The sequence below is a fragment of the Arachis hypogaea genome, chromosome 20 (assembly GCF_003086295.3).
Source record: "Arachis hypogaea cultivar Tifrunner chromosome 20, arahy.Tifrunner.gnm2.J5K5, whole genome shotgun sequence".
NCBI lineage: Eukaryota > Viridiplantae > Streptophyta > Magnoliopsida > Fabales > Fabaceae > Arachis > Arachis hypogaea.
This window is the reverse complement of record NC_092055.1, coordinates 24,063,230-24,089,417: the sequence shown is the minus strand read 5'-3', so window position 1 is coordinate 24,089,417 and position 26,188 is coordinate 24,063,230. Positions and strand designations below refer to the sequence as shown.

Genomic DNA, 26,188 nt, shown 5'->3' with positions numbered 1-26,188 from the left:
TAACCCCTTTTCAGTTCTTCTTCTTTAACACTACTATTTTTCTTTTCCTTTTTACTTTTTCGAGTTTGACACTGAATATTCAAACTACGCTGATTCGGACTCTGCTTCATTTCACATCAAAGATTGTAACTTCACCGCCAAGATTGAACATTTCTCTGGTTGGAAACTTTCTAGGGTTCTTGCCGCCAAAAGAGGGACGTAATCAACATGAGAGCCAAATTGGTTGTGTTCCCCATACGAGGGAGAAACTGGTGCTTCAGCAGATCCATTGATCATTCTCTTAAGAAGAATTCAGCTGCTTCTTCCTCCCATTCTCCTTCAACGTTCAAAGAACTGTGGAAGGACGTTAATGTTGGTGATAAACCCTTTAATGCCAAAGCTGAGCTTCTTGCTGATTACTGTGCCAACAAGGTGCCTTTTTTTTTTTGTTTCGATCATTGTATTAACTTTGTTTCTTTGTCAATTTCTGTTTCTTGGGTTGTCACATTCTTGTGTGTACTATTTTCTTAACCAATTGCTTTATTTGGTTGTGTTTGCGGTTAATAGATGAATAAGGCTTGGATTGGTTTGGAAAAAGCACCGGATGGGTCTATCAAGAAGAAGATTCATGGGTTAGTTTGTTACATTGTGGGTTTTGAATGATAGTCTTTTAAAAGTGTTGATTACACTATGCATAATATGCTCAAATGTGATTTGAGTTGTTGCAGGTTGGGGTTATGGCTTTTGTCACGGGTTAAGCCCTCAGAGATATTCTTGAAATCTATATCAAAGGAAGTCACTAGCGTCGAAGTCATTTACCCTTCAAGGTTGGTGCCGCAGCCTTGTTTTGATGCATACTTGCTTGGTTTTTGGATATGCTGTTCGAAGTTCTGTTGGAATAGTTTAGTAGTTTACTACTCTTAATAGTAGATTCACCTAGGTGCTTAGAAACCTTGCCTGATATATGACAATTAAAATGTTATTGCAGTCTGAATGCACAACTTGTTCGCCGAAGATTAAGACATATTGCTATGAGGTAATTCTCCCTCAAACACCTGTTCCAAAAAAAAAAAAAACAGCAAAAGTTGATGGTGTTGGAACAATAATTTAATCTGGAATCTGTTATTGTAGCGTCCAATTTAATTCTGTATTTAAATCTTCATTGTCATATGAACTATTGTCTCATTTACAGGGAACAATTATCCACCGGAAATACTTATATGCTACGGTTTCAGTGATTCCATTGACCTCTGCACTGACGGTATGTATGTGCTCGGTGGACTTGTGTTTGGTCTTTAATATCTATCCTTTGCTTCAATTGATGCCCATTCTTAATTGTACATTGTAGGTTTTACCTTTGCCTAATGTCCCATTCTTTTGGGTTTCATTTCGGGCTTATTCTCATTGGAGAGCCCTTCAGGTTTGTAATACTCTTAGATTTGCAATGCACTTGCAGTTTATTCTTCTCTCTCTATAATAATTTATGGTAATTTGTCTGTTTTGCTGCCACAATCAGAGATGTCTCTACTGCTCATGTTTGTCTTGGCTCTCTACTTTCATATGATAGTGCCATGTTTTATTGTCATGTGCAATCAGTGGGTTCATTTATGCCTAGTATGTTTCGGAAGGGGCATCATTTGATTTGGAAGGACTTTGAAAATTGCATGGTTCTTGATATATGTTCACTTTCAATTAGGCCAATGGATCCTTAGTATTTTTGTATAATGTTTCGAGCTTCGTTTCTGACTTGATTTATCTTGAGTTGTGCATAAGTTTCTGTTATGTTTTTTGTTACCTTCTTAGGGAAGTGAGAAGCTATTCCAACTCGCCTCGAATGGCAGCAAGATGTTTAACACATCGACTCATAAGAAGGAAACTGAGCATAAGGACCCAACCAATGAAACCCATAATAGTTCACATGAACCACACTTGGTAAGTGTCTCATGCAATCTGATCTATAGCATCAAGATAGACATTGTCAAGTGTAATTGATTTAACAATTTGCAAAATATGTTATTATATTTAGAATGCATGCTTCATAGTTTTGTAGGCTAGAACTATTTTTTAAACCCTTGCTACATTGGATGTGCAAAAGTGAAAGCATATTATTGTTTTGCTTAATGAACATTTGAGTTAATGCTACAATTTTGACCTTTTAATCATATAATTTAGTGAGGAGTGCTAGGGGGACAGCAGATTTTGTAAGTTGTAGCCATCAATAGTGTATTTAATGGTGTGAGATTTCATCTAATGGTGGAGAATCACTCATTTTCCTTTTGCTGGCTAAGTGCTGGCCAGATTTTAATAAATCTGCTGGCTCCCTAGACTTTCCCTAATTTAGTTCCCAACTAATCTCATGTCATATCCCCCTCTTTCCAAAGTGTGTAATACTATTTTATGTGCTAACATGCATTTTGTACTTTGTTTTTTCTTTTAATAAATATGACTTAGAAATTGCGGCCATCGGAAGAACTTAAGGATCTTGTTGAACTTGAAGATGGGAAAGACGGCCTGAGTCAAGAAGCCATCACAAAAATTTGCAAGATATATGATTTAAACACCAAAGATGTTCTAAAATACGAGAAGTCTACTTTTTGATCATCACAATTTTGTAATGCAACATGCTATTTTTTTCTCCAATTAATTCATTTACATTTTTAGGTGTAATTACATGAATTTTTGTAAGTAGGATTTTACAGAGATACTAACTCAGCTCAGAGTTTTGAGTACATATTACTCGTGAATAACTTCATCTTTGGTAGTGTAATTTCAATTGTATGAATGAGACTTTGAGTATTGGTCGTTTGTTCTAGTTCTAATTTCTCCCCTTACTATCTTTGGTAAACAAAATAATATATAACAACAAATGAAATGAGGGAGTTTTGAGTAGTGTCATGGTTTCGTATCATAACCTTGTTATTCACTAATTTCTATAATCAAACGGTGGTTAAACTTGAATTGCCTGTAAATTCTTGTGGAAATTTCTTTTATAGGAATTAGGAAATTAGTTATAGTTGGTTTAAATTAAGACAAATGTATATATATATTTTCAAAAAACTATAAAAGATATTTCTCTTTAAATATTTTTTAGGAGTAATTTTTATTTTTATTATATTTGTCAAATTTAAGATAACAAAAAGCTTATATTTTGGAAAGCTCTTAAGTTTTTTTGTTTGTCTAAAGATAACAAAAGAAAAAAAAATCCCTTAGTGCCATTTTTATTTGTCTATTGAATTTAACATTTGAATATGAACTATTTATTTTTAGCTCTAAGTTTTTTTACTCATTTTTTTATTTATCTTTAATTCTATACAATTAAAGCATGGCCAAAACCACCCGATCCCAAAATTTCTTTGTCCAATAATATAGTTTTTTGAGTAAGTAATAATTTATTATTTATTTTATAGAAATTTAAACAACAACAAGAAGATCGACCACATGAATCAAACAACACCTTTACATCTTATTTTAAATGTTTTGATTAAAAAATAATTTAAATACACAAATTTAATACAATATTAAAATATTTTATTATATCAGAATTAATTATTTATTATATATTTAATTATTTTATTAAGACAAATTTAATGACTTTAATAATTAATTATTTAATTAAAAATATATAATATATAATACTTAATTTTTTCATCAATAACATTTTTTTATATAGAATTGCAGGGAGAAGTAGTGTCTAGAAGCAGTTCGATTATCACTGCATAAATAAAAAATTTCGGTGTTTATGTAGAATTTTTTATTTTTAATATTGGAGTGGTAGTGGTGTTTTTCTTAAATGTGAATTGTTGGGATGTTATACTTAAATGTGGGATCGTTTAACTAGAGGTACAGAAATCGGACCGACCGATTTGTGAGAGGTACACAAATCGGTCCCAGGAATTTCTGAGAGGTACACAAATCGGTCCCAGAGATTTGTGTTAAAAAAAATTAAAAAATTTTAAGTACAGAAATCAGTCTCACGAATTTGTGTACTTCCACAATTTTAAAAAATACCAAAAATTATCATGTTAAAGTATATCACCACTTTTACTTCCATAACAAAAAATAATTAGCCGTTTATGTAGCCGTCATTAAATTGATAAAAAAAGATATTTTTTTAATAACAAATATTTTTTTATTTTTTAGTATGTTTAACAAATTTTTAATAATAAAATAAAATATTAAAATAATAAAAAATATATTTTTTTAAAAAGTTATAATTTATATTTTTATAAGATATTTTTTAAATTTTTTTTATTTAATAAATAAAAAAATTATACTTTTATCTTATTTTATTTAAATATAATTAATAAATAAAAAAATTATTTTAGATAAAATATTTAAATATAAAATTATTCTTATTTTTATAAATTTTTTTAAAAAAATATTATTTAAAATAAATCTTTTTTAAAAGTGTCGTCCAAGAAAACCCTCAATGCGCAACTTCAATTTCAAATCCCTTCTTGCGTTCCGCTTCTCTCTCAAGCAAGTTCCCAACTGCTGGCAATTTATACTCATACTCTATCTGTGGACACCCAATTCGATCCATTCCGTTTGAGTAGGGTAGGTGTTACGATGGTAACCGGAGATTAATGGGCTGGACGGCGTTGGTTGGCCCAAACGTATGAAGGAGGAGGATCTCAAGTGGATCTGCAACTCGGCGCCCTCCGTCCGACTTGTGCATGCGAAAGAATGGGGGGTGGTACCTGCAAACAAGGTAGCAAAAATCGAGATTTTACATAGAATCAGAAAATTAATTAAAAATCGTAGAACGTAAAATCGTAAAACGGAACATAAGATTCTACCAATTATATAAATTTATCAATATCAATTATAACATTAATATAACATGATAAAATTAAATAATTTAAATAAAAATGAGAATTTAAATTTGACAAACGTATCATAAATAATAACATAATGATAAAATAAAGATAAAGTAGCATAAATATATAATAAAATGTAACATTTGTAAAGTTCAAAAATAAAAATATAAACTAACCACAAGTCTGAAATTCAAAATAGATAACATAACATCGTACTAAAAAATATAAAGACTAAAGCAGTTTATTAAAGTCATGATCATCATGTTCTCCAACATTTTGATTTTCATTAGGAGAAAAGTTGAGAAGCTCATTGAAAACATCATCATCAAGAAGAGGAATCTCCAAATCAATCAAAGAACCCCATCTTTACCTCTATCTTCTTGAGGGGCTAAGTTTACACCATTTTGTGTGTCAAATTCTTCTATATTTTCTATCATATTTTCATCTTCCACAATCCATTCTTCATCTGAATCCAAGTCTTCAAGGCTATAATCAGCAGTATTTCTTGATGACTTCTTTCTTGCCAATCTTGAATTGGTCATCACAAAAATAACATCATTCATTGTGCTTGTCTTCAAACGATTTCTTCTTTTCGTGTAAACCTAATAATATCAAAATTTACAAGTATGTATTTAATATATTAACATATGCTAATTAAAAAAATAGAATTAAATAATTAACTAATTCTATAGTTTAGAAAATAAATTCCTAAGTTAATATCAAATTAAAAGTTTACCATCTCAAAAGCACTCCAATTGCGCTCACATCCTGATGAACTACAAGTCAAACTCAAGACACGGATAGCAAATTTTTGAAGTTCTGGATGTTCATCCCCATAAGAATCCCACCATTGTGAGGGTGTTTTGGTTTTGAGAGCATTCTTGGCTACATCTCTACCAAAAAATTTAGCCTTACTCTTGAAATCTTCAAGTTGACTATCAATAATTGTAATGAGCGCAGGATCTCCCACAAGTATATCCAAACAATCATAAAGTCCTTTTTTAACATCATACTCAACCTTAAAATTAGGACTATAATGAATTTGTGGATTCAAATAATAGCCTGCAGCATGCAAAGGCCTAAAGAGTTGCTTGTCCCATCTTGCATCAATAATATCCCACAAAGGTTTATAACTAAAGAAAAACATACAAATAGTGAATTAGACAATTAGTTAATTAGTAAATAATTAAATGATAAAACTGAGAGAAAAATGTTTACTTATTACTAGTTTTATTACCTTAGTTCAACACTTTGAAAAGCATCTTTAATCTTTTCTTTAGCACGATCAATTTCAGAATACATATATCCCATAGCTGCCTTACCCTCTGAATTCACTATACGAAGCACATGAAGAAGAGGATAAGCACCTCTCAAGCAATGGATAATGTTTCCCCAAAATGTTTTATCCAAAACAATATTTTCAATGTTTTTCCCATCTCTTGTCTTTGAGCACTTGCTTTCCTTCCATTCATCCGAGATGAACATTCTAATTATTGGATTCTTCTTCTCATTAAGACTACCCAAAGTAAGGTAGGACGTAGCAAATCGCGTCATACCTGGTCTCACTAAATCTCTTCCTTTGGTGTGCTGTTGTAAAAGGGAAATTAGAGAAGTCCTAGAATATATGTAAGTAATTAGCTTTCTTCCTTTGGCAATGGTGTCTTTGTGAAGATCTAGATTCTTCTCAAAATCTTCAAGCATCAAATCAATGCAATGAGCGGCACAAGGAGTCCAATAAAGATTCTTTCTCTTTTCCATCAACATTTGTCCTGTCTTTTTGTAGTTAGCTGCATTATCAGTTACAACTTGAACCACATTCTCTTCTCCCACTTCCTCTACAACTTCATCAATCATCTTGAATATCTTTTCAGCTGTTTTGCATATATCAGAAGCATTAATGGATTTCAAGAAAATAGTTCCCTTAGGACTATTCACAAGAAAGTTGAGAATAGTTCTCCTTCTTTTATCTGTCCAACCATCTGTCATAATAGTGCATCCAGTTTTCTTCCATTCAGCTTTATGTTCTTCTAATGTTAGTTTGGTTGACTCTACCTTCTTCTTCAATAATTTTCCTCTTAACTCATCATAAGAAGGTGGCTTGAATCCTAATCCATGGCGGGCAACCTTCTCAAACATGTTATGGTATTCTTCAGACCTTGCAACATTAAAGGGAATAGCATTATTGTAGATGAACGAAGCAATTTCATCACACGCCTCTTCCCTTAAGCCCTTCTTAAAAATTGAGTTGATTGTTGTTTGAGTGCTCACACCCCTTTTCTTAAAGAGACTTGCTGGTGTCTGTATTTCTTTTCCCCTTCTCTTCTCACCAAGTAAGGCATCCCCTTCTTCTTCTATTCCTTCATCTTTACTTTGTATCTTTTCTTCAAATTCTCTTGTCTTCTTAACTAAATTTTTTTGCAAACCAACAACAATATCAAACATATCCTTTTTAACCTCATCAGAAACACCCATGCAAGGTTCAACATCTTTTTTTGTTCCTGCCAAATGATGTTTCAACCTATATACTCCTCCTGTCACCACCTTATCACAATACTTGCATTTTATTTTTTTGGCATCTCCATCAACCGAAATTCCATGCTTCAAAGCTTTGTCACTCCTATTTCCTGCAGTATTTTTAGCGATCTTCTTGGATGCACAACCACGATCAGTTTCAACTCCAGTATTATTTTCACCATTATCCGCATTTGAAGCCATATTAAACCTAAACAAATAGAAGTACATAATTTATAATCTATGAAATCTAAAATGAGAACACAGTAGTAATAAATTCACATTATTTTTAAAAGAAAATTCTGTAGTCCATATCAAATTCACTACACTAAAATAAATAAACTTATAAACAAATATATAATTAACTATGTAAGCATTTAGGTTGTAGGTAGCAATTAAAAAACTTAACTAGCAAAGCTTTAAGAACCAAAAAATTAAATGAAAAACAAGGTTCCTAAATCCCAATCCAATTATGTTTCGTTGACATTTTCTACTTTTATTATATTTGAGCACAGTACTATATATATGTATTATATTGGTACTCCTTATTTATATTGGAATCTTTGAAATACAAAATTAAGAATGAGAGAGATGTTGATATTTTCTACTTTTCTTATATTTGAGCACAGTACTATATATGTATTATATTGGTGCTCCTTATTTATATTGGAATCTTTGAAATACAAAATTTAGAATGAGAGAAATTTTGGTAAGATATAGCACTACTCACGTTCATTAATCACTGTCATGTTTTTATTTTATCCTTAAACTATTAACAAAACAAAAGGCATAACAATCACTAATTGTAAATTTGTAATGATGATAAATCACTAAATATGTTATTAATTTATTATGTACTTACCAGATAAGATTGCACAAGGTACCGCAGGTCCGCAGCGCACAAGCACAGAACAGAGATGAATCATGCAGAGGCCACCACACTCATGGAGTCAGTCTCATAAAGCTGTGTTGACAAGAACTAAGAAGACAACAAGCTAACAATAGTAGAAAAAAAAAAGTGTAAAATCGTTGAATAAAAACCTAAAAAAAATGCAGAATACCATGGGTCAATGAGAGATTGAGAGTAGTGGAAGAGTGGGAGATAAGTAACCGTTTAGGAAGTGCAACAGAAATCGAAGAGTTTTTAGTGGGATTCGGGTTGGGCCAGCCGGGTCGTCTCAAACCCACAAATCCTCTTCTTCTGGATTTCCTTTCCTTTGACGCGGTAGAGACGGCACGATTGCACGATTTCACGATCTTCCACGGCGATTCCATGAATTCCAGCTTCACCAGGCGCGGAAGTAGAAACGAGAACGGGAATGACCTGCGAACTCGTAACATCGTCCGTTTATACGAGTAAAGACGCGATTTTTGCTACCTTGCCTGCAAAGACACTCCGATGCCTAAGTTAGCAAGAGTGTTAACAGGTCTAGAGAGTATTGGGACTTAGAGATATCTGAGAAGTGTCAGTGTATTTATAGTGGTGAACCAATAACCACCGTTGGAGTAGTGCCACTTTTTTAGGGTGTTAACCGTCCCTTTATCTTAGGGAAGTTAAGATATGGCTTGTGGAAGTGGGTAGAGAGATTCTAGGGGCAGTTATTTATTCAAATGAGTGCCTATCTGCCAGCTAACCCTCGTTCCCGACTTCTTTAGAGCAAGTCGTGACGAGTACCGACTTCCTAAGACGAAGATTGGTACTGGGTGAGGTCAACCCTTTGGGTTGGGCCTTTTTACTTGGGTCCTGGGTCTTAGCGTTGGGCCAGGGTATGAACAGTGCCCCTACTCGAGCCCAATTTCTTTTTAAGATTTGGGTTCGAGTATACTACTCGGGGTTGTAGCCGACTTGTTGGAGGACCAACGTGATGGTCCGAAACCGACGTGACTTTTTGTGACCTTTTGGTTCTGACAGTTACGTCTAATCAAGCGTCGTGTCTGTTAGGGATGTGCGTAGGGATTAATGGCCTTGGTAACGGTGCGTCTTTAATGACTGCCCCGTTTTTACCATTGTGTCCCTAACGTACTTATAAATACTTTCCCTCTCTTTCATTGTTTCGTTTCTACGATTTTTCAAATTTCCCCTTCATTCGTTCGTGCTGCATTCTTGTATCTTCGAAGGCTTTCGTTTCCTCCAACCCTCATTTCCAGATAAAGGTTAGTTCTTTTTGGAACATGCTTTTCTATTTGCATGCCTTTATTTTGTAGATAGGTTGGTTTGTAGACTTTAGTTCCGTATTCCCTCCCTTTAGAGACCGTGTTTTTGATTTATCTTTTCTTTTTTCCTTTGTAGGTTTTTGTTACCTTTTTAAGAAAAAGAAATGGCTTTCGTAGATGTCTTTTCTCAGTGGGTTGATGTCACGGTCCTAGGGGAGGAACCCTCGGTCGATACTGATTTTATCACCCACCTTCGTACTCACCACAGAATTTGTACTTCCGAGGAGGACGAGCCGAAGTATGAGTTGGTAGTCCCGGGTCCTGAAGACCGAGTTTGCTTTGGGAGGGCCAATGAGGCGGCCCTTCATTTTTTCTTTATGTATGAATGTATGATCACCCGTTTGGGTGTTTTTCTTCCTTTTTCAAACTTTGAGATGTCTGTTTTGCATCACTGTCGAGTTGCCCCTACCCAGCTTCACCCCAACTCTTGGGGTTTTTTGAAAATTTATCAATTTATTAGCCAAGCTTTGGAGTTCCCGACCTCTTTGAAGATTTTTTTCTATCTCTTTCATATGACCAAACCCTTCAGTGGGCTAAACAATAAGCAACAGTGGGTGTCTTTCCGAGCCATACAGGGTCGGAGAGTTTTTACCCTTTTTGACGAATCCTTCCATGACTTTAAAAATTATTTTTTCAAAGTTCAAGCTGTAGAGGGTCACCACCCCTTTTTTCTGGATGATAATTCTTCTTCCCGATTTCCTTTATACTGGCTGGAGGTCTCCCCCTGCGAGAAATATGGTCTGGACGACCTGGACGAGGTAGAAGCAGCCATTGTGGGGTTCCTCCGAGAAGTGTGGGGGATGGCCCCATATTTGGACACTAAAAAGTTTCTCCAGGGGTCCCGACCTTTGTCCAAGCACAGCTAGGTAGCTTTTATTTGTTTGTTAGGTTACCGACTTGTCCGATTGGCCTTCCTGACTTGTCTTAATCTATTATATATTGTTTTTTCAGAGATGACGAAGGCAAACGCTCAGGAGTCTTACCAGAGAGTCCAGGAGGCTAAAGCAAGGTCTCGCGCCAGGACTGGTGGTGCCAGGGCGGTTATCTCTCCTCCTCCTCCTCCTCGGAACGTTGGGACTCATTCCCAGCCCATTGTGATTTCTTCTTCTGTTTCCTCTCAGCCGCCCCCCTCTGCCCGACCTTCTCCTGAGCCAGAGAATAAGAAGCGCAAGACCTTAGAGTCTGGCTCTTCTGGTGAGGTAAAGGCGGATGCTCTTGCATTCGTCCGAAAGAACATCTACCCCCATGCTCGTATAAGCATGGATGATGTGTCTGTTCGTCACCACCTTACCACTCTGGTTGAGGAGAGTTTCAAGGCGGCGGGGGTTTGTGACAAACTCTTGGATATTTTTGAGAAGGCTCCTCTCAGTTCTTTAGGAATGACCTCGAGGGTCGAGGAGCTGGAAGGAAGGCTTCGTATATATCAAGAGCATGAGAGGGAGTTGAAGGAGGAAGTCGCCAAACTGAATGAGGAGAGAGATAATCTCCGAGAGAAGGGGAGGAAGTTGCAAGCACAATGCAACATGGAGGTGGACTTGAGGAAGACAGCGCAGGGCAGCTATCAAAAATTATTTGAAGATCTTGTGGCTGTGAAGAATGATCTGCTGAATTCTCGGAAGGCCTATGCCGAGTTGGAGGACTCTATTGCTGATGGCGCCGAGGAGGCTTGGAGGGTCTTTAAGGAGCAGGTCGGAGTCATTGCTCCCGACTTGGACCTTTCTCCTTTAGATCCTGATAAGGTTGTCATTGACGGTGCCATTGTGGATCCCCCTGTCCCCGTGATTATTTCCGAGTCAGAATTGAAGACTCGGGGCAGAGGATTATAGAGTCCCCTCCTCGCCCTAAAGACGCTCCGAGTTCTTCTACTGTTCCTCCGACTTCCTCTCCTATGGATGCCTCTCTTCCTGGTCCTGGTGGTGCTCCTTCTGACTCTGGTGGTGGTGATCCGTCTATTCTTCCCTTGAAAAAATAATTTCGTTGGCTATATGGGGGCCCGGCCTATGGGTCCCCCCTTTTTTAAACTCTTTATGTTTGTTTGTTGAACAATTTCTTTCTGGCCTTTTAAGGCCGTAAACAAAAAATACCCCTTTTTGATAAGGGTTTAAGTTAAAATAAGTACCCTTTTTTGGATAAGGGTTTTTAAGTTATCTTGTATGTGCATGCTTTTTGATAATGACTTTTCGAACTCTCCTTAATCTTTTCTAAAGAAAAAACCCTTTCTTTGTTTGTCTTTCTGCACCTTTTTGTTTTAAGGATTTTAAGGACAGCTTTCTGATCTTTTCCCGGGTTTTTCGATCTCTTTTGTTTATTTCTCGTACTCAATTTTGTTTTATTGAGTTTTCATGAATTAGGTTATTTTTTGCGATTCGTTTTCTATTTCTACTCGGTCTTTTCATTTCGACTTATGAGTCGGAATGTTCCCGAGTTTCTTACGATCACCTATTATAACCTCTTTACACCGACTTGTACCTCGTCGTTTTATCCTGACGACCATCTAGGTCGGTTCATGGGATTTTCACGTTTTGTGGAGCTTAAGTCGGCGCGTTTCGTAGAAAGAGAAAACAACAAAGGAATTTAAGAGATATTTGTAAAAAGATCTTTATTAATTGGGGAGGTACTTTATTGCTGCTAAGGATTTTTGACAGTCTATTTCCCTTAGCCCATACTATGATGCCTCGTTAAAAACCCTTCTCCAGAAAAAACCCTTTGGTTTTGGGAAAAAATCATGAAGTTGGTAAAAGAGTACATCAGGGAGTAGAGTTCGCTTTTAGCTATAGTACCTTTTCATGTTACAAGCATGCCACGACCTTGGTAACTTGGTGCCGTTTAAGTCGGTCACCTTATAATAACCTTTTCCTAAGACCTCATTAATTTTGTAAGGTCCCTTCCAATTTGCAGCGAGCTTTCCTTCCCCTGATTTGTTGACTCCAATGTCGTTTCTGATCAAGACCAAGTCGTTCGGGGCGAATGCTCTTCGAATGACTTTTTTGTTGTACCTTGTAGTCATCCTTTGCTTCAACGCTGCTTCTCTTATCTGGGCTTTCTCTCGGATTTCGGGGAGCAAGTCGAGCTCCTCTTTGTGCCCCTGTATATTTCCGATCTCGTCATGGAGAATCACTCTTGGGCTTTGCTCGTTGACTTCTATTGGGATCATGGCTTCTACGCCATAAACTAGTCGGAATGGTGTTTCTCCAGTGGCGGATTGGGGGGTCGTCCTGTAAGCCCATAGCACTTGTGGGAGCTCTTCAGCCCAAGCTCCTTTTGCATCTTGTAGCCTTTTCTTTAGCCCTGCCAGTATGACTTTGTTGGCTGCCTCCGCTTTCCCATTGGCTTGCGGGTGTTCCACCGAGGTGAACTGGTGCTTGATTTTCATACTGGCTACTAGGCTTCTAAAGGTAGAGTCGGTGAACTGGGTTCCATTATCTGTAGTAATGGAATAGGGTATCCCATACCTTGTGATGATATTTTTGTAGAGGAACCTCCGACTTCTTTGGGCGGTGATGGTGGCCAATGGTTCTGCTTCTATCCACTTTGTGAAATAATCTATTCACACGATCAGGTATCTGACTTGTCCTGGCGCCTGGGGAAAAGGACCTAACAAATCCATTCCCCATTTTGCAAAGGGCCATGGAGAAGTGATACTGATGAGTTCCTCCAGGGGAGCCACGTGGAAATTTGCATGCATCTGACATGGCTGGCATTTTTTCACGAATTCTGTGGCATCTTTCTGCAAGGTTGGCCAGTAGAATCCAGCTCGGATTACTTTCCTGGCTAATGACCTTGCCCCGAGATGATTTCCGCAGATCCCACTATGGACTTCTTCTAACACCTCGGTGGTTTTTGAGGTCGGTACGCACTTTAACAATGGTGTTGATATCCCCCTCCTGTAGAGAATATTTTTCACCAAGGTGTAGTATTGTGCTTCCCTATGGATTTTCTTAGCCTCTTTCTCCTCCTTGGGAAGGATGTCGAACTTCATGTATTTGACCAAGGGGTTCATCCATCCGAGGTTTAGTCCGACTACCTCAAGGACCTCTTGCTTGTCTTCTACTTTTACCACGGAGGGTTCCTGGAGAGTTTCCTGGATCAGGCTTCTGTTATTCCCTCCTGGCTTGGTACTTGCTAACTTGGATAGGGCGTCTGCTCTGCTATTTAAATTCCGAGTTATGTGTTTGACCTTGGTTTCTGCAAAGCGCCCAAGGTGTTCCAGAGTTTTTTCCAAATACCTTTTCATATTTGGGTCCTTTGCTTGATACTCTCCACTTATCTGGGAGGTCACCACTTGTGAGTCGCTGTATATCATCACCTTTGTAGCGCCCACTTCTTCCGCCAGCTTCAATCCAACAATCAAGGCTTCATACTCTGCCTGATTATTTGAAGCTGGGAATTCAAATTTGAGGGAGACCTCTATCTGGGTTCCTCTTTCATCCACCAGTATTATGCCTGCACCGCTTCCTGTTTTGTTTGAGGATCCATCTACATAGAGTTCCCATGTAGTTGGTTTCTCCTCTTGGTCTCCTGCGTATTCTGCAATGAAGTCGATGAGGCACTGGGCTTTAATCGCCATCCGAGTTTCATACTTCAAGTCGAACTCGGAGAGCTCTATTGCCCATTGAACCATTCTCCCTGCAACATCCGTCTTTTGGAGGATTTGCTTCATGGGTTGGTTCGTGCGGACTTTTATTGTGTGAGCTTGAAAGTAAGGCCGTAGTCTTCGTGAGGCTATTACTAAGGAGTAGGCAAACTTCTCTAGTTTGTGGTACCTTAGCTCAGGGCCTTGTAGAACTTTACTGATGAAATATACTGGGTGCTGACCGGCCTCGTCTTCTCTTATCAGGGCCGATGAGACGGCCTTGTTTGCTACAGATAGGTATAGGACGAGGTCTTCTCCAGCTATAGGTCGAGTTAGAATAGGAGGTTGGCTCAAGAATCTTTTGAACTCCTAGAACGCCTCCTCGCATTCAGGAGTCCATTCGAACTGACATCCCTTTCTCAATAGGGAGAACAGCGGAAGGGATTTTAGTGCCGATCCTGCCAAAAATCTGGAGAGGGCTGCAAGTCGGCCATTCAGTTGTTGGACCTCTCTTAAACAAGTCGGGCTTTTCATCTCCAGGATAGCTCTACACTTATCGGAATTTGCTTCGATCCCTCTTTGTGTCAGCATAAACCCTAGAAATTTTCCTGCCTCTACCACTAAGGCACACTTTGCGGGATTTAGTCTCATCCCGTGTAACCTTATGGTGTCAAAGACTCGTGAGAGATCTGACAAGAGGTCGACTTCTTTTTCGGTTTTCACCAACATGTCGTCGACGTATACTTCCATTAGGCTTCCCAGGTGAGAGGTGAACACCTTATTCATCAACCTCTGGTATGTGGCCCCTGCATTTTTCAATCCAAATGGCATGACCACGTAGCAGAAATTAGCTCTGGGTGTGATGAATGATGTCTTCTCCTGGTCTGGCACATACATCGGGATTTGGTTATATCCCGAGTAGGCGTCCATGAATGATAAGTATTGATACCCCGAGCTGGAGTCTACTAGGGTATCAATGCTTGGCAGTGGATAAGGGTCCTTGGGACAGGCCTTATTTAAGTCGGTATAGTCGACACACATTCTCTAGTTGCCATTTTGTTTTTTGACTAGCACTACATTGGCTAGCCATGTTGGGTACTTGACTTCTCTGATGAAGCCAGCTTCTAGGAGTGCCTGTACTTGCTCTTCTACTACCAGGGCTCGTTCCGGGCCGAGCTTGCGTCTTCTTTGTTGTACAGGTCGGGACCCCGAGTAGACCGAAAGCCTGTGGGACATGAGCTTGGGGTCTATTCCTGGCATGTCGGAGGCCTTCCAGGCGAAGAGATCGGAGTTATCTCTTAGGAGCTTAGTCAACCCTTGTTTTAGGGTTTCCCCTAGGTTGGCTCCTATGTGAGTGACTTTTCCTTCTTCTTCGCCGACCTGTATCTCTTCGGTTTTTCCTCCTGGCTGTGGTCGTAGCTCTTCTCTAACCCTTGCACCTCCGAGCTCTATTGTGTGGATTTCTCAGCCCTTTCCCCTCAGGTTTAGGCTTTCATTGTAGCGTTTCCTTGCCAATTTCTGGTCCCCCCTTACCGTTGCTATCCCCGCTGGGTCGAAAATTTCATACAAAGGTGAGGAGTGGATACCACCGCTCCGAGTCGATTAAGGGTAGCTCTGCCGATTAAAGCATTATATGTTGACCCTACATCGATGACTATGAAGTCTATACTCAGAGTTTTTGATTTTTCCCCTTTTCCAAAAGTGGTGTGGAGGGGCAAAAATCCCAGTGGCTTTATTGGCGTGTCGCCTAATCCGTATAAGGTGTCGGGGTAAGCTCTCAACTCTTTCTCATCCAACCCTAGTTTATCAAAAGCGGGCTTAAAAAGGATGTCCGCTGAGCTTCCTTGGTCCACTAGGGTTCTATGGAGATGGGCATTCGCCAGGATCATAGTTATTACCACTGGATCATCATGTCCAGGGATTATTCCTTGCCCATCTTCTTTCGTGAATGAAATAGTAGGGAGGTCGGATGACTCTCCTCCGACCTGGTAGACTCTCTTGAGATGCCTTTTGCGAGAGGATTTGGTGAGTCCCCCTCCCGCGAACCCTCCTGAGATCATGTGGATATGTCTCTCCGGAGTCTGTGGTGCTGGGTCTCTTCTATCCGTATCATCTCGCTTTCTCTTCCCATGACTATCCGACCTTTCTATGAGATATCTGTCGAGCCGACCTTCCCTAGCCAGCTTTTCTATCACATTTTTAAGGTCGTAGCAGTCATTTGTGGAGTGACCATATATCTTATGGTACTCACAGTAGTCGTTGCGGCTCCCCCTTTTTTTATTTTTAATGGGTCTGGGGGGTGGCAGCCTTTCCGTATTACAAATCTCTCTGTATACATCCACTATGGAGACTTTTAGAGGAGTATAAGAGTGATATTTTCTTGGTCTATCGAGACCGAGTTCTTCCTTCTTCTTGGTTTCCCTCTCCCTCTCTTTTGTTGAGGGAGGGTGCCCAGGTCGCCAACTCAGGTCTCCCAGCTTAGCATTTTCCTCCATGTTGATGTACTTTTCAGCTCTTTCCTGCACATTGCTTAAAGAGATGGGGTGTCTTTTGGATATGGACTGTGAGAAGGGACCTTCTCTAAGCCCATTGACTAACCCCATTATGACTGCCTTTGTGGGCAGGTCTTGAATCTCTAAACATGCTTTGTTGAACCTTTCTATACAGGCTCGTAAGGATTCTCCGACCTCCTGCTTTATTCTCAGGAGGCTTGGTGCATGTTTTACTTTGTCTTTCTGGATAGAGAACCTCATCAAGAACTTCCTTAAGAGGTCTTCAAAACTAGTAACCGACCTCGGGGGGAGGCTGTCGAACCACTTCATCGCCGCTTTCAACAAGGTTGTCGGGAAAGCTTTGCATCGCGTAGCATCAGAAGCATCAGCCAGATACATCCGACTTTTAAAATTGCTCAAGTGATGCTTCGGATCAGTGGTTTCGTCGTAGAGGTCCATATCGGGGCTTCTAAAGTTTCTCGGAACTTTTGCCCTCATTATGTCCTCACTAAAAGGATCTTCCCCCCTAGGGGCGACTCTTCTCTACCGTCACGGGAGTTCTGACCTTTGAGGGAGGATTCTAACTTTAAGAGTTTTCTTTCTAACTCTTTTCGTCGCTCCATCTCCTCTTTTAGGTTCTTTTCAGTTTCCTTTTGTCGCTCCCGTTCCTGTTCTAACTGTTCGAGGCGACTGTGGACTAATCCCATGAGCTCAGTTGCATGGGATGGTCCCTCTATCTCTGATTCGCGCCCTTCTGAAGAATTCACCTTCGGATTTTGTATTCCGGAGGTGCCTTCCCTGTGTTGGTCATTGGCTTCCTGGTGAAGGGTCAGGTCTACCTCATTGTTTCCGGTGTTCAGATTCTCTTGTTCAGAATCTGTCTCTACATGACCCTCTTCAGGGGATCTATCCGCCATCACTGGTTGATCTCTCGGGTCCCCAGCAACGGCGCCAATGTTATGATGGGTAACCAGAGATTAATGGGCTGGACGGCGTTGGTTGGCCCAAACGTATGAAGGAGGAGGATCTCAAGTGGATCTGCAACTCGGCGCCCTCCGTCCGACTTGTGCATGCGAAAGAATGGGGGGTGGTACCTGCAAAGACACTCCGATGCCTAAGTTAGCAAGAGTGTTAACAGGTCTAGAGAGTATTGGGACTTAGAGATACCTGAGAAGTGTCAGTGTATTTATAGTGGTGAACCAATAACCACCGTTGGAGTAGTGCCACTTTTTTAGGGTGTTAACCGTCCCTTTATCTTAGGGAAGTTAAGATATGGCTTGTGGAAGTGGGTAGAGAGATTCTAGGGGCAGTTATTTATTCAAATGAGTGCCTATCTGCCAGCTAACCCTCGTTCCCGACTTCTTTAGAGCAAGTCGTGACGAGTACCGACTTCCTAAGACGAAGATTGGTACTGGGTGAGGTCAACCCTTTGGGTTGGGCCTTTTTACTTGGGTCCTGGGCCTTAGCGTTGGGTCAGGGTATGAACAGTAGGTTATTCGATCTGCGAGTAAGATATGAGTTTAGGGTGTATTCTATCATACTCTACTCTATCCGTACTTCATATATAACACATATTTTATAAAAACTAGGTATATAATAAAGGAAGTGAGAGTTGAATCCACAATCTTCTTTATGTAATGACTTACAATAAATGAATAACCACTAAAACTAATTAGTTAGTTTAATAATTTAGAGTATTAGTTTTTTATTTGAATAAATTACCATTTGTATTCATGAAAGATATAGACGCTAACAAATGTATCCATATAAGAATAAAACGACACAGAAGATGGCTTATGTGTGCCAAAAGTAGCCTAACAGACAAATGGCTTAACCAACGTCCGGGTACTTTTGGCACACGACGACCATCTTCCGTGGTTACAATTGTCGTTTTATTTTTATATGGATACATTTGTCAGTATTTATATATTTTATGGATACAAATGGTAATTTATTATTTTTTTTATATTATTAATATGTATAAAATTCGAAATGATTGAATTTTATATTTATTTTGAAAAAATTTGATATTCCTGCGATTGTGAGCTTTTTGGATGCCAAGGGTTTTTAGGTTGCTGATTGGGATTTGTGTGTTGTTTTTTGTAATGGTTATGTAAATTTGAGATTTTAGTTGTATCTAGCTTGAAAAGATAATGAGGGTGCCCAATCAGAGAATTTAGTTACAATTAAGGTATATGGTAGCTCAATGGCTTAAGGTAGAATAAGACCATGATAAGTTATAAGCAAAATTGTTTTTTAAGAAAAAGGTCTAGATTTTGATGGTTTAACTATATATATGGTTTACAATAGGGCACTATGGCACTTTCTGATTCATGCAGCTGAATCTTCCTATTGAGAAAAGCTTGAATGCTATTGTTTAAAAAGAGCATTTTCTGATTTGTCAATTCATGTGTAAGTTGTTGAATGTCTTTCTTCCATAGTTTAAAGGAAAATAAGTAATACTTTGATACAGAGATGGTTTCCTCATTTGTTGATGCTTGACTTCCTCTTGGATTCTCTATATTGTTGTTCACCAAAAATGCTTTTCCTTGATCATTGGTTTTCTCATCGTTGGTGTGTTTCAAACAGACTTCGACAATATATTTTATGTATGCAGGGTTTGGGACCATACTCCACAAGTATCAAAAAAGTTGACAAGTAAATCAAAGATATGGCAAAGAAAGTGAATGACTTATGTGGTATGTGCAAAATATTTAGCTTGTTACTGCACATCTTAGTTTCTTGGTAGATCTTTCTGTTGCTAAATTAAAGTAAGTTGCATTTTGTTGTTAAATTAAAGTAAGTTGCTAAATTAAAGTAAGTTGAATCAAGATGTAGCTGTTGCTGATTATCTTTGTTTCCCGTTTTGATGACTATAAATGGTTGTTAATTTAGTATCCTTCTCCTATCCCGAAATTTATCACGTCTTCCACATAAGTGGTGTCATTAGTTTGTGCCCATTCATCAAAGTAAACTGGTCTCAAGAAATGAACATCTGCCATTTTCATTGCTGTTTACATTTTCAGTGTCTTAGATGTTAGCCTCCTCTTGTGGTAATAGGTATCAAGGAATCTGATACTGGTTTAGCCGCACCAAGCCAGTGGGATCTTGTGTCTGATAAGCAAATGATGCAGGAGGAGTAGCCTCTTCAGGTCCTTTTTTTTTTGGCAGTTGGGGAGCGGGTGGGATTGATTTTCTTCGTATGTTTTAAATTTCATACAATTTTTAACTATTGTTATTTGTTTAACAGGTGGCAAGGTGCACAAAGATTATAAATCCAAACTCCGAAGATGCTAAATATGTTATCAATGTGAAACAGATTGCTAAGGTGCCTATACTGTTACCTATTTTCGGATAATTTATTTGTTTTCAAGATGTTCAGCTTCACTTGATGAACATAACTTGCATCTCAATGATTTGCAAGCATTATGAAATCCAAATGTGATGCCAAGTTTCTTCATTTTGTTCATTTCTTGAAATTGGGTCTAATGTTCCTTTTGCTTTATTGATGACAGTTTGTTGTTGGCCTTGGTGACAAAGTTTCCCCCACTGACATAGAGGAAGGGATGTGTGTTGGGTATGTCTTTTATCAGTAAATTTAATAATAACCATGTAAAAAAGAGGAACTTTATTGTCATGTGTGCTGTTTGTTTGACCTTCATATTATAATTGCAGGGTTGATAGAAACAAATATCAGATTCAAATTCCTTTTGCCACCAAAGATTGATCCGAGTGTTACCATGATGATGGTTGAAGAGAAGCCTGATGTGACATATAATGATGTTGGTGGTTGTAAGGAGCAGATTGAAAAGATGCGAGAAGTAAATACTACAAATTCTCCATTTTCTAAATTATAATAAAGGAAATAAATTATATTACGTGGCACTAAATTATTAATTTCCTTTCTAGGTCGTTGAAGTTCCTATGCTTCATCCAGAGAAATTTGTCAAGCTTGGAATTGACCCTCCAAAGGGAGTTCTTTGTTATTGTCCCGGGAACTGGCAAAACACTTCTAGCAAGGGCTGTGGCTAATATGACTGATGCTTGTTTTATAAGGGTTATTGGAAGTGAACTGGTTCAGAAATATGTTGGTGAGGGAGCTCGGATGGTTTGGGAACTATTTCTGGTAAATATTTTCCTAGGACCCGTGTTTAGCTTTTGATCATTGTTTGATATATCATTCAACTAAAATTGTTATCTCCTGCAGATGGCTCGTTCAAAGAATGCTTGCATTGTCTTTTTTGATGAAGTTGATGCAATTGCTGGTGCAAGGTTTGATGATGGTGTCGGTGGTGACAATGGGGTTCAGCGCACAATGCTTGAAATTGTGAATCAGCTTGATGGGTTTGATGCTCGTGGAAACATCAAAGTTCTCATGGCAACCAACAGGTTGGTTGATTTGCCCATCAAATTATTTTCCCCCTTTATTTCAATGTTTTTATAGATGTTTTGATGAGAATGATCAAGTATGCACTTAAATTTGTTATTTTCAAACCCTGTAAGGTGCTAGATGTCTGATCATTTATGGCTTTTTTGTTAGACCCGACACACTAGATCCGGCACTACTACGGCCTGGACGATTGTAACGTAAAGTGGAATTTGGTCTTCCTGATTTAGAAAGTAGGACGCAGATATTCAAGATTCACACAAGAACCATGAACTGCGAAAGGGACATCCGTTGCGAACTTCTAGCTCGGATTTGCCCGAATTCCACTGGTGAGAATTCCTCTAAAACTTGGCGATTCTTAATTTTGGCCCATACTTTTTAACCACACTAGCACTGTTAAGTATCTCAGCATTGTGGATAGTATTCTTAACTTAGGCCCATACTGTTAATGCATTTCTATTTCGGCATTATCTATATTTCATGTTCCAGTTTCTGTTGTTTTTCAAGCCCTCCAGCCACACTGAGAAATACTTGAATGTTTCTTGAGCAAATTTGATAACTCTGTGGTTCCATTGTGCTCCATTCTCGGTTGCTAGTAGACATTGATTTTCTTGTTTATCTTCAGGAGCTGATATAAGGAGTGTGTGCACCGAAGCCGATATGTACGGAATCCGGGCCAGAACGAAGACTGTAACAGAGAAGGACTTCCTTGAGCAGTAAACAAAGTGATCAAGGGATACCAGAAGCTCAGTGCAACTCCGAAGTATATGGTCTACAACTGAGTTCATTCTTTTGTTGCCTATTTCTATAAGAGACCAGTTTAGCATAAAAATGTTTCAAGGGGTATTTGGTTATTATTTTCATCAGTAGTTTGTGAAACTTGCATGTTGGAATGCATACTTTTAAGGTTTACTCTCTTGTACCAAACCTTTTTCCCTTGTTACACTAAAGTATGGATTTGATGGAAATTAATTTGCCATTATTATTTTGGGAAAATTGGAACAACAAAGTTATCAGAGGAGTAATTGAATAATTTCTGTGTACAATAATTGCACATATTTACATGATTGGAAAGAGCATAGAAAGTTGACATTGTAATTTCAATGTTATGACCGACTAATTTTAGTGCATAATTCATCACGTTAACATATTAATATTTTTCATCGGATTTCAATAACTAACTTTTTTAATGTATCATATACTAGGTTAGACTTCATATATTTAAGTTATCCCCGTCAAACTATTTTCTTCAGTGGATAATATTTATTAGAATTTGACATTTTGGTTTCCAAATTTTTGTATTGAAATATCAATTTAAGTATCCAATTACATATCGTCACGTACTTTTTGCGTTGTGAGTCTGATCATGCAAAAAAATAGGTGTGTATAATAAGGATTAAGGAATAAAAAAAATGAGCATCAACGTTGTGGTGCAAGTGCAACAGTGCAAGACGCAAAACCATAAACCCTTTGCATCGCGCTGTTACCGTTCTCACGATCCTCTTCATAAATGGCTTCAGCGTGCAGCAGAATCGCGCAAAGAGCAGCTTCATTTTCTTCCATAAAATCAACCATCAAATCCACTCTTCGCTCTTCATCCTTCTCCAACTCAGCCACCAACACCGCCACCACTACTTCTCCTCTTCGCCGATCCATTTTAACCAGGTTTCTTTTCCACTGTGTCGTTATTTTCCAAGTTCCCAAGGAAAACTAACTCCTCAAAAGCTCGAAATTTTTATTCCAGTGTTGTTCTCGTTGTGATTGTTGTTGTAGGGTTGCTCCGGAACTGAGATGCGCGCAGTCGATGCTGCCACTGCAAAGTGCGGTTGCGACGGCGAGGATGACGTCATGCCTGAGAACATCTCGGAGCTGCCGAGTGCTATCACAGGGTACTCTCTGCTGCACCTCTCCCAGCCTATAATACTTACTTTTTCCTCCATAAAAATTCTTCAACTGTGAGTTGCTAGTTTCCTTGCTTCATAGATTGAAATTTCTCTGTGAATTGTACTGAGTAACATGTTTAGATATTGGATTAGCTTTGATGAAAGATGCATTTTTTCCCCTTCCTAATATGCTGCTCTAAACATAGAAGGAGGAAATCTGAAAACACAATAAGCTCTTGAAGTGGAAAAGACATTGTTATATATGGACTAAAGGAATGTATGTTTATTATTTAAGAATCGAGCTACTACAATACGGATGAACCAACAGTAGTTACATGGAAAGCGTTAGATAGATTGCTCGGATGAAATCAAGATTTTCTACTGTGAGTTGATAGAAAGTTGCATTGGGTTTTTGGACTTTGTTGAACCACTGGATCCTCTTATTGGTTTCTACCACAATCTTGAAATGTAGTGTGTCTCTGCTCAATCTATCTAGAACATTTTTAAATGTTTTGGAAGGTGGAACAGCCTCACGCATGGTCTAATTTGACTCTAATTTATAGTGGGGGCATTGTTAGCTGGGTAGATTGGTTTTGTGTATAAAACAGTTTGAATGCCAAAAAGTACAAAGTGAATGCGATGTTATCAACTAACTATAAAATTTGGTTCCTGCAGGCACATAGATAATTGGGAGCTTGCAGGACCAGTCACTTTTGACCTACTGCCTCATTACCAAGTATGAAAAGATTAAGTGTTCTTTTAACATTTAATAATAATCTCTTTAGCAATCTTATAATACAGCCATATCTGTTTCATAAAAATGTTGTGCTTTTTTCACAAAATGTACGTTAGGATAATGGATTTCATATTTTCATGTGCAGTAATGCCCTCCTGTTTTCTTTTGTTTTGGAATTGAAAACTGAAAACTGAAAACTGAAATTAAGAAGTTTTACGAGTGAAAATTGTGAAGTCAATTTAAGCATCATTTCTAGAATAATTGACAACATTCATTCCTTTTTCTTCACTCAATATTTTCTTGCTAAGGCCTTGAGGTTGAGTATCTTGCACTTGCAATCAATTGTTCTTTGAAAGAGGTCTGGTGATTTCCTTTAGAAAACCCCAAATGACTAGTTCTTTGATATTTTTCATGTACTTAAAATGTAATAAATGTGATGAACAATTAAAACATTAGATGGGGGTATTTTTGGTAATCTATTTCAGTTTGATGCGTTAAGGAAGCCTATACAAGTCCTTGTAAGGAGGAAGGGAGAGTGGATAAGATGAATGCTTAGTCTAATGGAAGCGGTGGAGGGAGATTTGGAAACCATGGAAAAAACTGTTAAAACAATTTAGAACTTAGCAATCTAAATATGAAGAGGATTTCATGCGTCTTCTAATCATTTTTTGTTGCCAAACTCATCTATTGGGTCAAGACTTAGTAAATTGTGGTACTTGTTGTATTTTGGTTTGATGTCCCATTGGATTAGTCGCAATGTTTCTTCCATCCATTAATTAGTATGATGATTCTGGTGTGATGGATACAATTAGATTCCAAAGTTTTCATTGAGGTCAATTTATTACAATACTTTCGCTGCTCCTTAACCTTAACAGATAACATATATGTGATTTTAATAAGAAATCTTCAAATTAATAAAACAACCATGCTACGCGATGGTTATACCACATCTTTCTTGTGTTATCGATCTGTTGGTATAAATCTCCATAATTTACTGGTGGGATATATTAAGAAATGAAAGGAAAAATGTAAGGAAACTGAAATTAGGAGTGCATTAATGTTGAATAGATAATCAAGGACTGTTATTGAACAACCTGATTCTAGGATGAGAACATTTGGCTTAAAATTTATATAAATCAGATTATCCTTTTATAGTAAATAAGTATACGGTTGGTAGTTAACATAACTGCTACTTTCGCCAGATGGAATTGATTGGACGTGAGACATGCATGTTGTTCTTAAGGTGGGATATTTTTCTTTGCTGTCCGAAGCGCTTGGAGAATAATAGATAATAGTCACCTCATAATGTGTCTACTGTCCATACATGTTTGTGACTAAAATTGTACAAACACCATTGCTATGGATTAATGGATCTTAGATCTTCCAGTTGCCATAGGAATTTTATGTTGTTTGAAGTTGATCTGTTGATGTTCTTTCACTCTGGCTCGTTGATTTATGTAAGCATTCTTTATTTTCTCCAGGATGTTTCTAACTAAGACTTTGTTCATTTGTTCTAGAGAGCTCGGTCTATCAGTTCCAAGGTGACAAGCTAGAAGTGAGACTGAAGAAAGCGTTTTACATTTGTGAGGTTAGATTTTGTAATTCTGCTATGTCAATAACCCAAAAGCGGCTATACTCAAATGTAATTTTTTCAGGCTGCGAGAATGATTTTGTTGCTGAATAATGGTTACTTGCCCTATGAATTTGATTAATCAATATGCTTAATTAAAACAATCTGTGTTTTATCAAGAAATGAAGATCATGTATAAGAATTGAGGTAGACTGATGTTTGAGTGGAAATCGATACTTATATCAGGTCTTCAATTTCTATTATCATATCTAATTTAGTGCCATTAAATACTTTCCAAGAATTTAAATGTATTTGTTTTGGGTTGAAACAAAATTTTTTTTTTCAATTCCATTAATAAAAATGAAGGCTAAGTACCTGTTGATAGTCAAACACCATAACCAAACACACATCAAATAAAAACTACACTTCTAGCTAATGAATATACAATATATATCACACTTCTGATATTGATAACGTTAACGGTCATGTAAGTTCGGATTTTTTATTTTAATTCTAAATCCACTTCTATCCGGTTTCTTTTTTGTATAGTTTTCATTGGTGCTAACTCTAGCCCTACAAAATTCTTTTATACAACCACCTAGTATAATATACATATTGCACAAAGACACTAAAACGAAGTTACAATACAGTCCCAAGAAACAAACAAAAAATTGTGCCACCTGCAAAGCATGAAGAATAATATTTGTAACAACATTAGCAAATTCCAACCTCTTCAAAATGTTACAACACCCCTTGAATAATACTGCAAATATCCAATTATGTCACACTTTATTAACTTGGGTGGTAGTTTCGGACTTGAAATACGTCTATGGAAATACTCTTGACGTTCCGAAGCATGTTTAACAGTCTTGTTATGGCTTAATAACAAGCCAGAAGATGGAGGAAACAAAAAAGGCTTTTTGGGAAGAGGACTATCATCTGATAGCTTAACCCAAGGTTAGAGTATAGATTCAGATAATCCAATAGCATGTTTATATTCATAAGGAATGTTGCCTAGGCCGT

At 37.9% G+C, this 26,188-nt stretch overlaps 2 protein-coding genes and 2 pseudogenes across 2 annotated transcripts; 3 read left to right on the top strand and 1 right to left on the bottom strand.

Moving 5' to 3' along the window:
* The first annotated feature begins 173 nt into the window (after positions 1 to 173).
* On the top strand, positions 174 to 2,775 carry LOC112784308 (uncharacterized protein YDL183C). The gene is made up of 8 exons (XM_025827460.3): positions 174 to 411; positions 547 to 611; positions 708 to 806; positions 968 to 1,015; positions 1,171 to 1,240; positions 1,328 to 1,399; positions 1,783 to 1,911; positions 2,431 to 2,775. Exons 1-8 carry the CDS (start codon positions 208 to 210, stop codon positions 2,575 to 2,577), a joined length of 834 nt encoding a protein of 277 aa, XP_025683245.1. The 5' UTR covers positions 174 to 207; the 3' UTR covers positions 2,578 to 2,775.
* A 2,374-nt stretch (positions 2,776 to 5,149) lies between these two features.
* Positions 5,150 to 8,651, bottom strand: LOC112785606 (uncharacterized). The gene is made up of 5 exons (XM_029296590.1): positions 8,557 to 8,651; positions 7,254 to 7,521; positions 6,037 to 7,028; positions 5,536 to 5,932; positions 5,150 to 5,401 (listed from the first exon to the last, which is right to left on the bottom strand). Exons 1-5 carry the CDS (start codon positions 8,649 to 8,651, stop codon positions 5,150 to 5,152), a joined length of 2,004 nt encoding a protein of 667 aa, XP_029152423.1.
* An 11,185-nt stretch (positions 8,652 to 19,836) lies between these two features.
* Positions 19,837 to 20,446, top strand: LOC140173063 (26S proteasome regulatory subunit 7-like; annotated as a pseudogene).
* Positions 20,447 to 20,508: 62 nt separating this feature from the next.
* On the top strand, positions 20,509 to 21,832 carry LOC112785605 (26S proteasome regulatory subunit 7-like; annotated as a pseudogene).
* Positions 21,833 to 26,188: the final 4,356 nt, after the last annotated feature.

What these genes read in the sequence shown, in the direction of transcription:
- LOC112784308 (XM_025827460.3), top strand. Translation starts at nt 208, where the DNA reads ATGAGAGCCAAATTGGTTGTGTTCCCCATACGAGGGAGAAACTGGTGC. An exon ending in ATCAAGAAGAAGATTCATGG is followed by an intron (nt 612 to 707) that starts GTTAGTTTGTTA and finishes GAGTTGTTGCAG; the next exon opens with GTTGGGGTTATGGCTTTTGT. An exon ending in GAAGTCATTTACCCTTCAAG is followed by an intron (nt 807 to 967) that starts GTTGGTGCCGCA and finishes ATGTTATTGCAG; the next exon opens with TCTGAATGCACAACTTGTTC.
- LOC112785606 (XM_029296590.1), bottom strand. Translation starts at nt 8,651, where the DNA reads ATGTTACGAGTTCGCAGGTCATTCCCGTTCTCGTTTCTACTTCCGCGC. An exon ending in CCGTGGAAGATCGTGAAATC is followed by an intron (nt 7,522 to 8,556) that starts GTGCAATCGTGC and finishes CTATTTGTTTAG; the next exon opens with GTTTAATATGGCTTCAAATG. An exon ending in TTTCAAAGTGTTGAACTAAG is followed by an intron (nt 5,933 to 6,036) that starts GTAATAAAACTA and finishes GTTTTTCTTTAG; the next exon opens with TTATAAACCTTTGTGGGATA.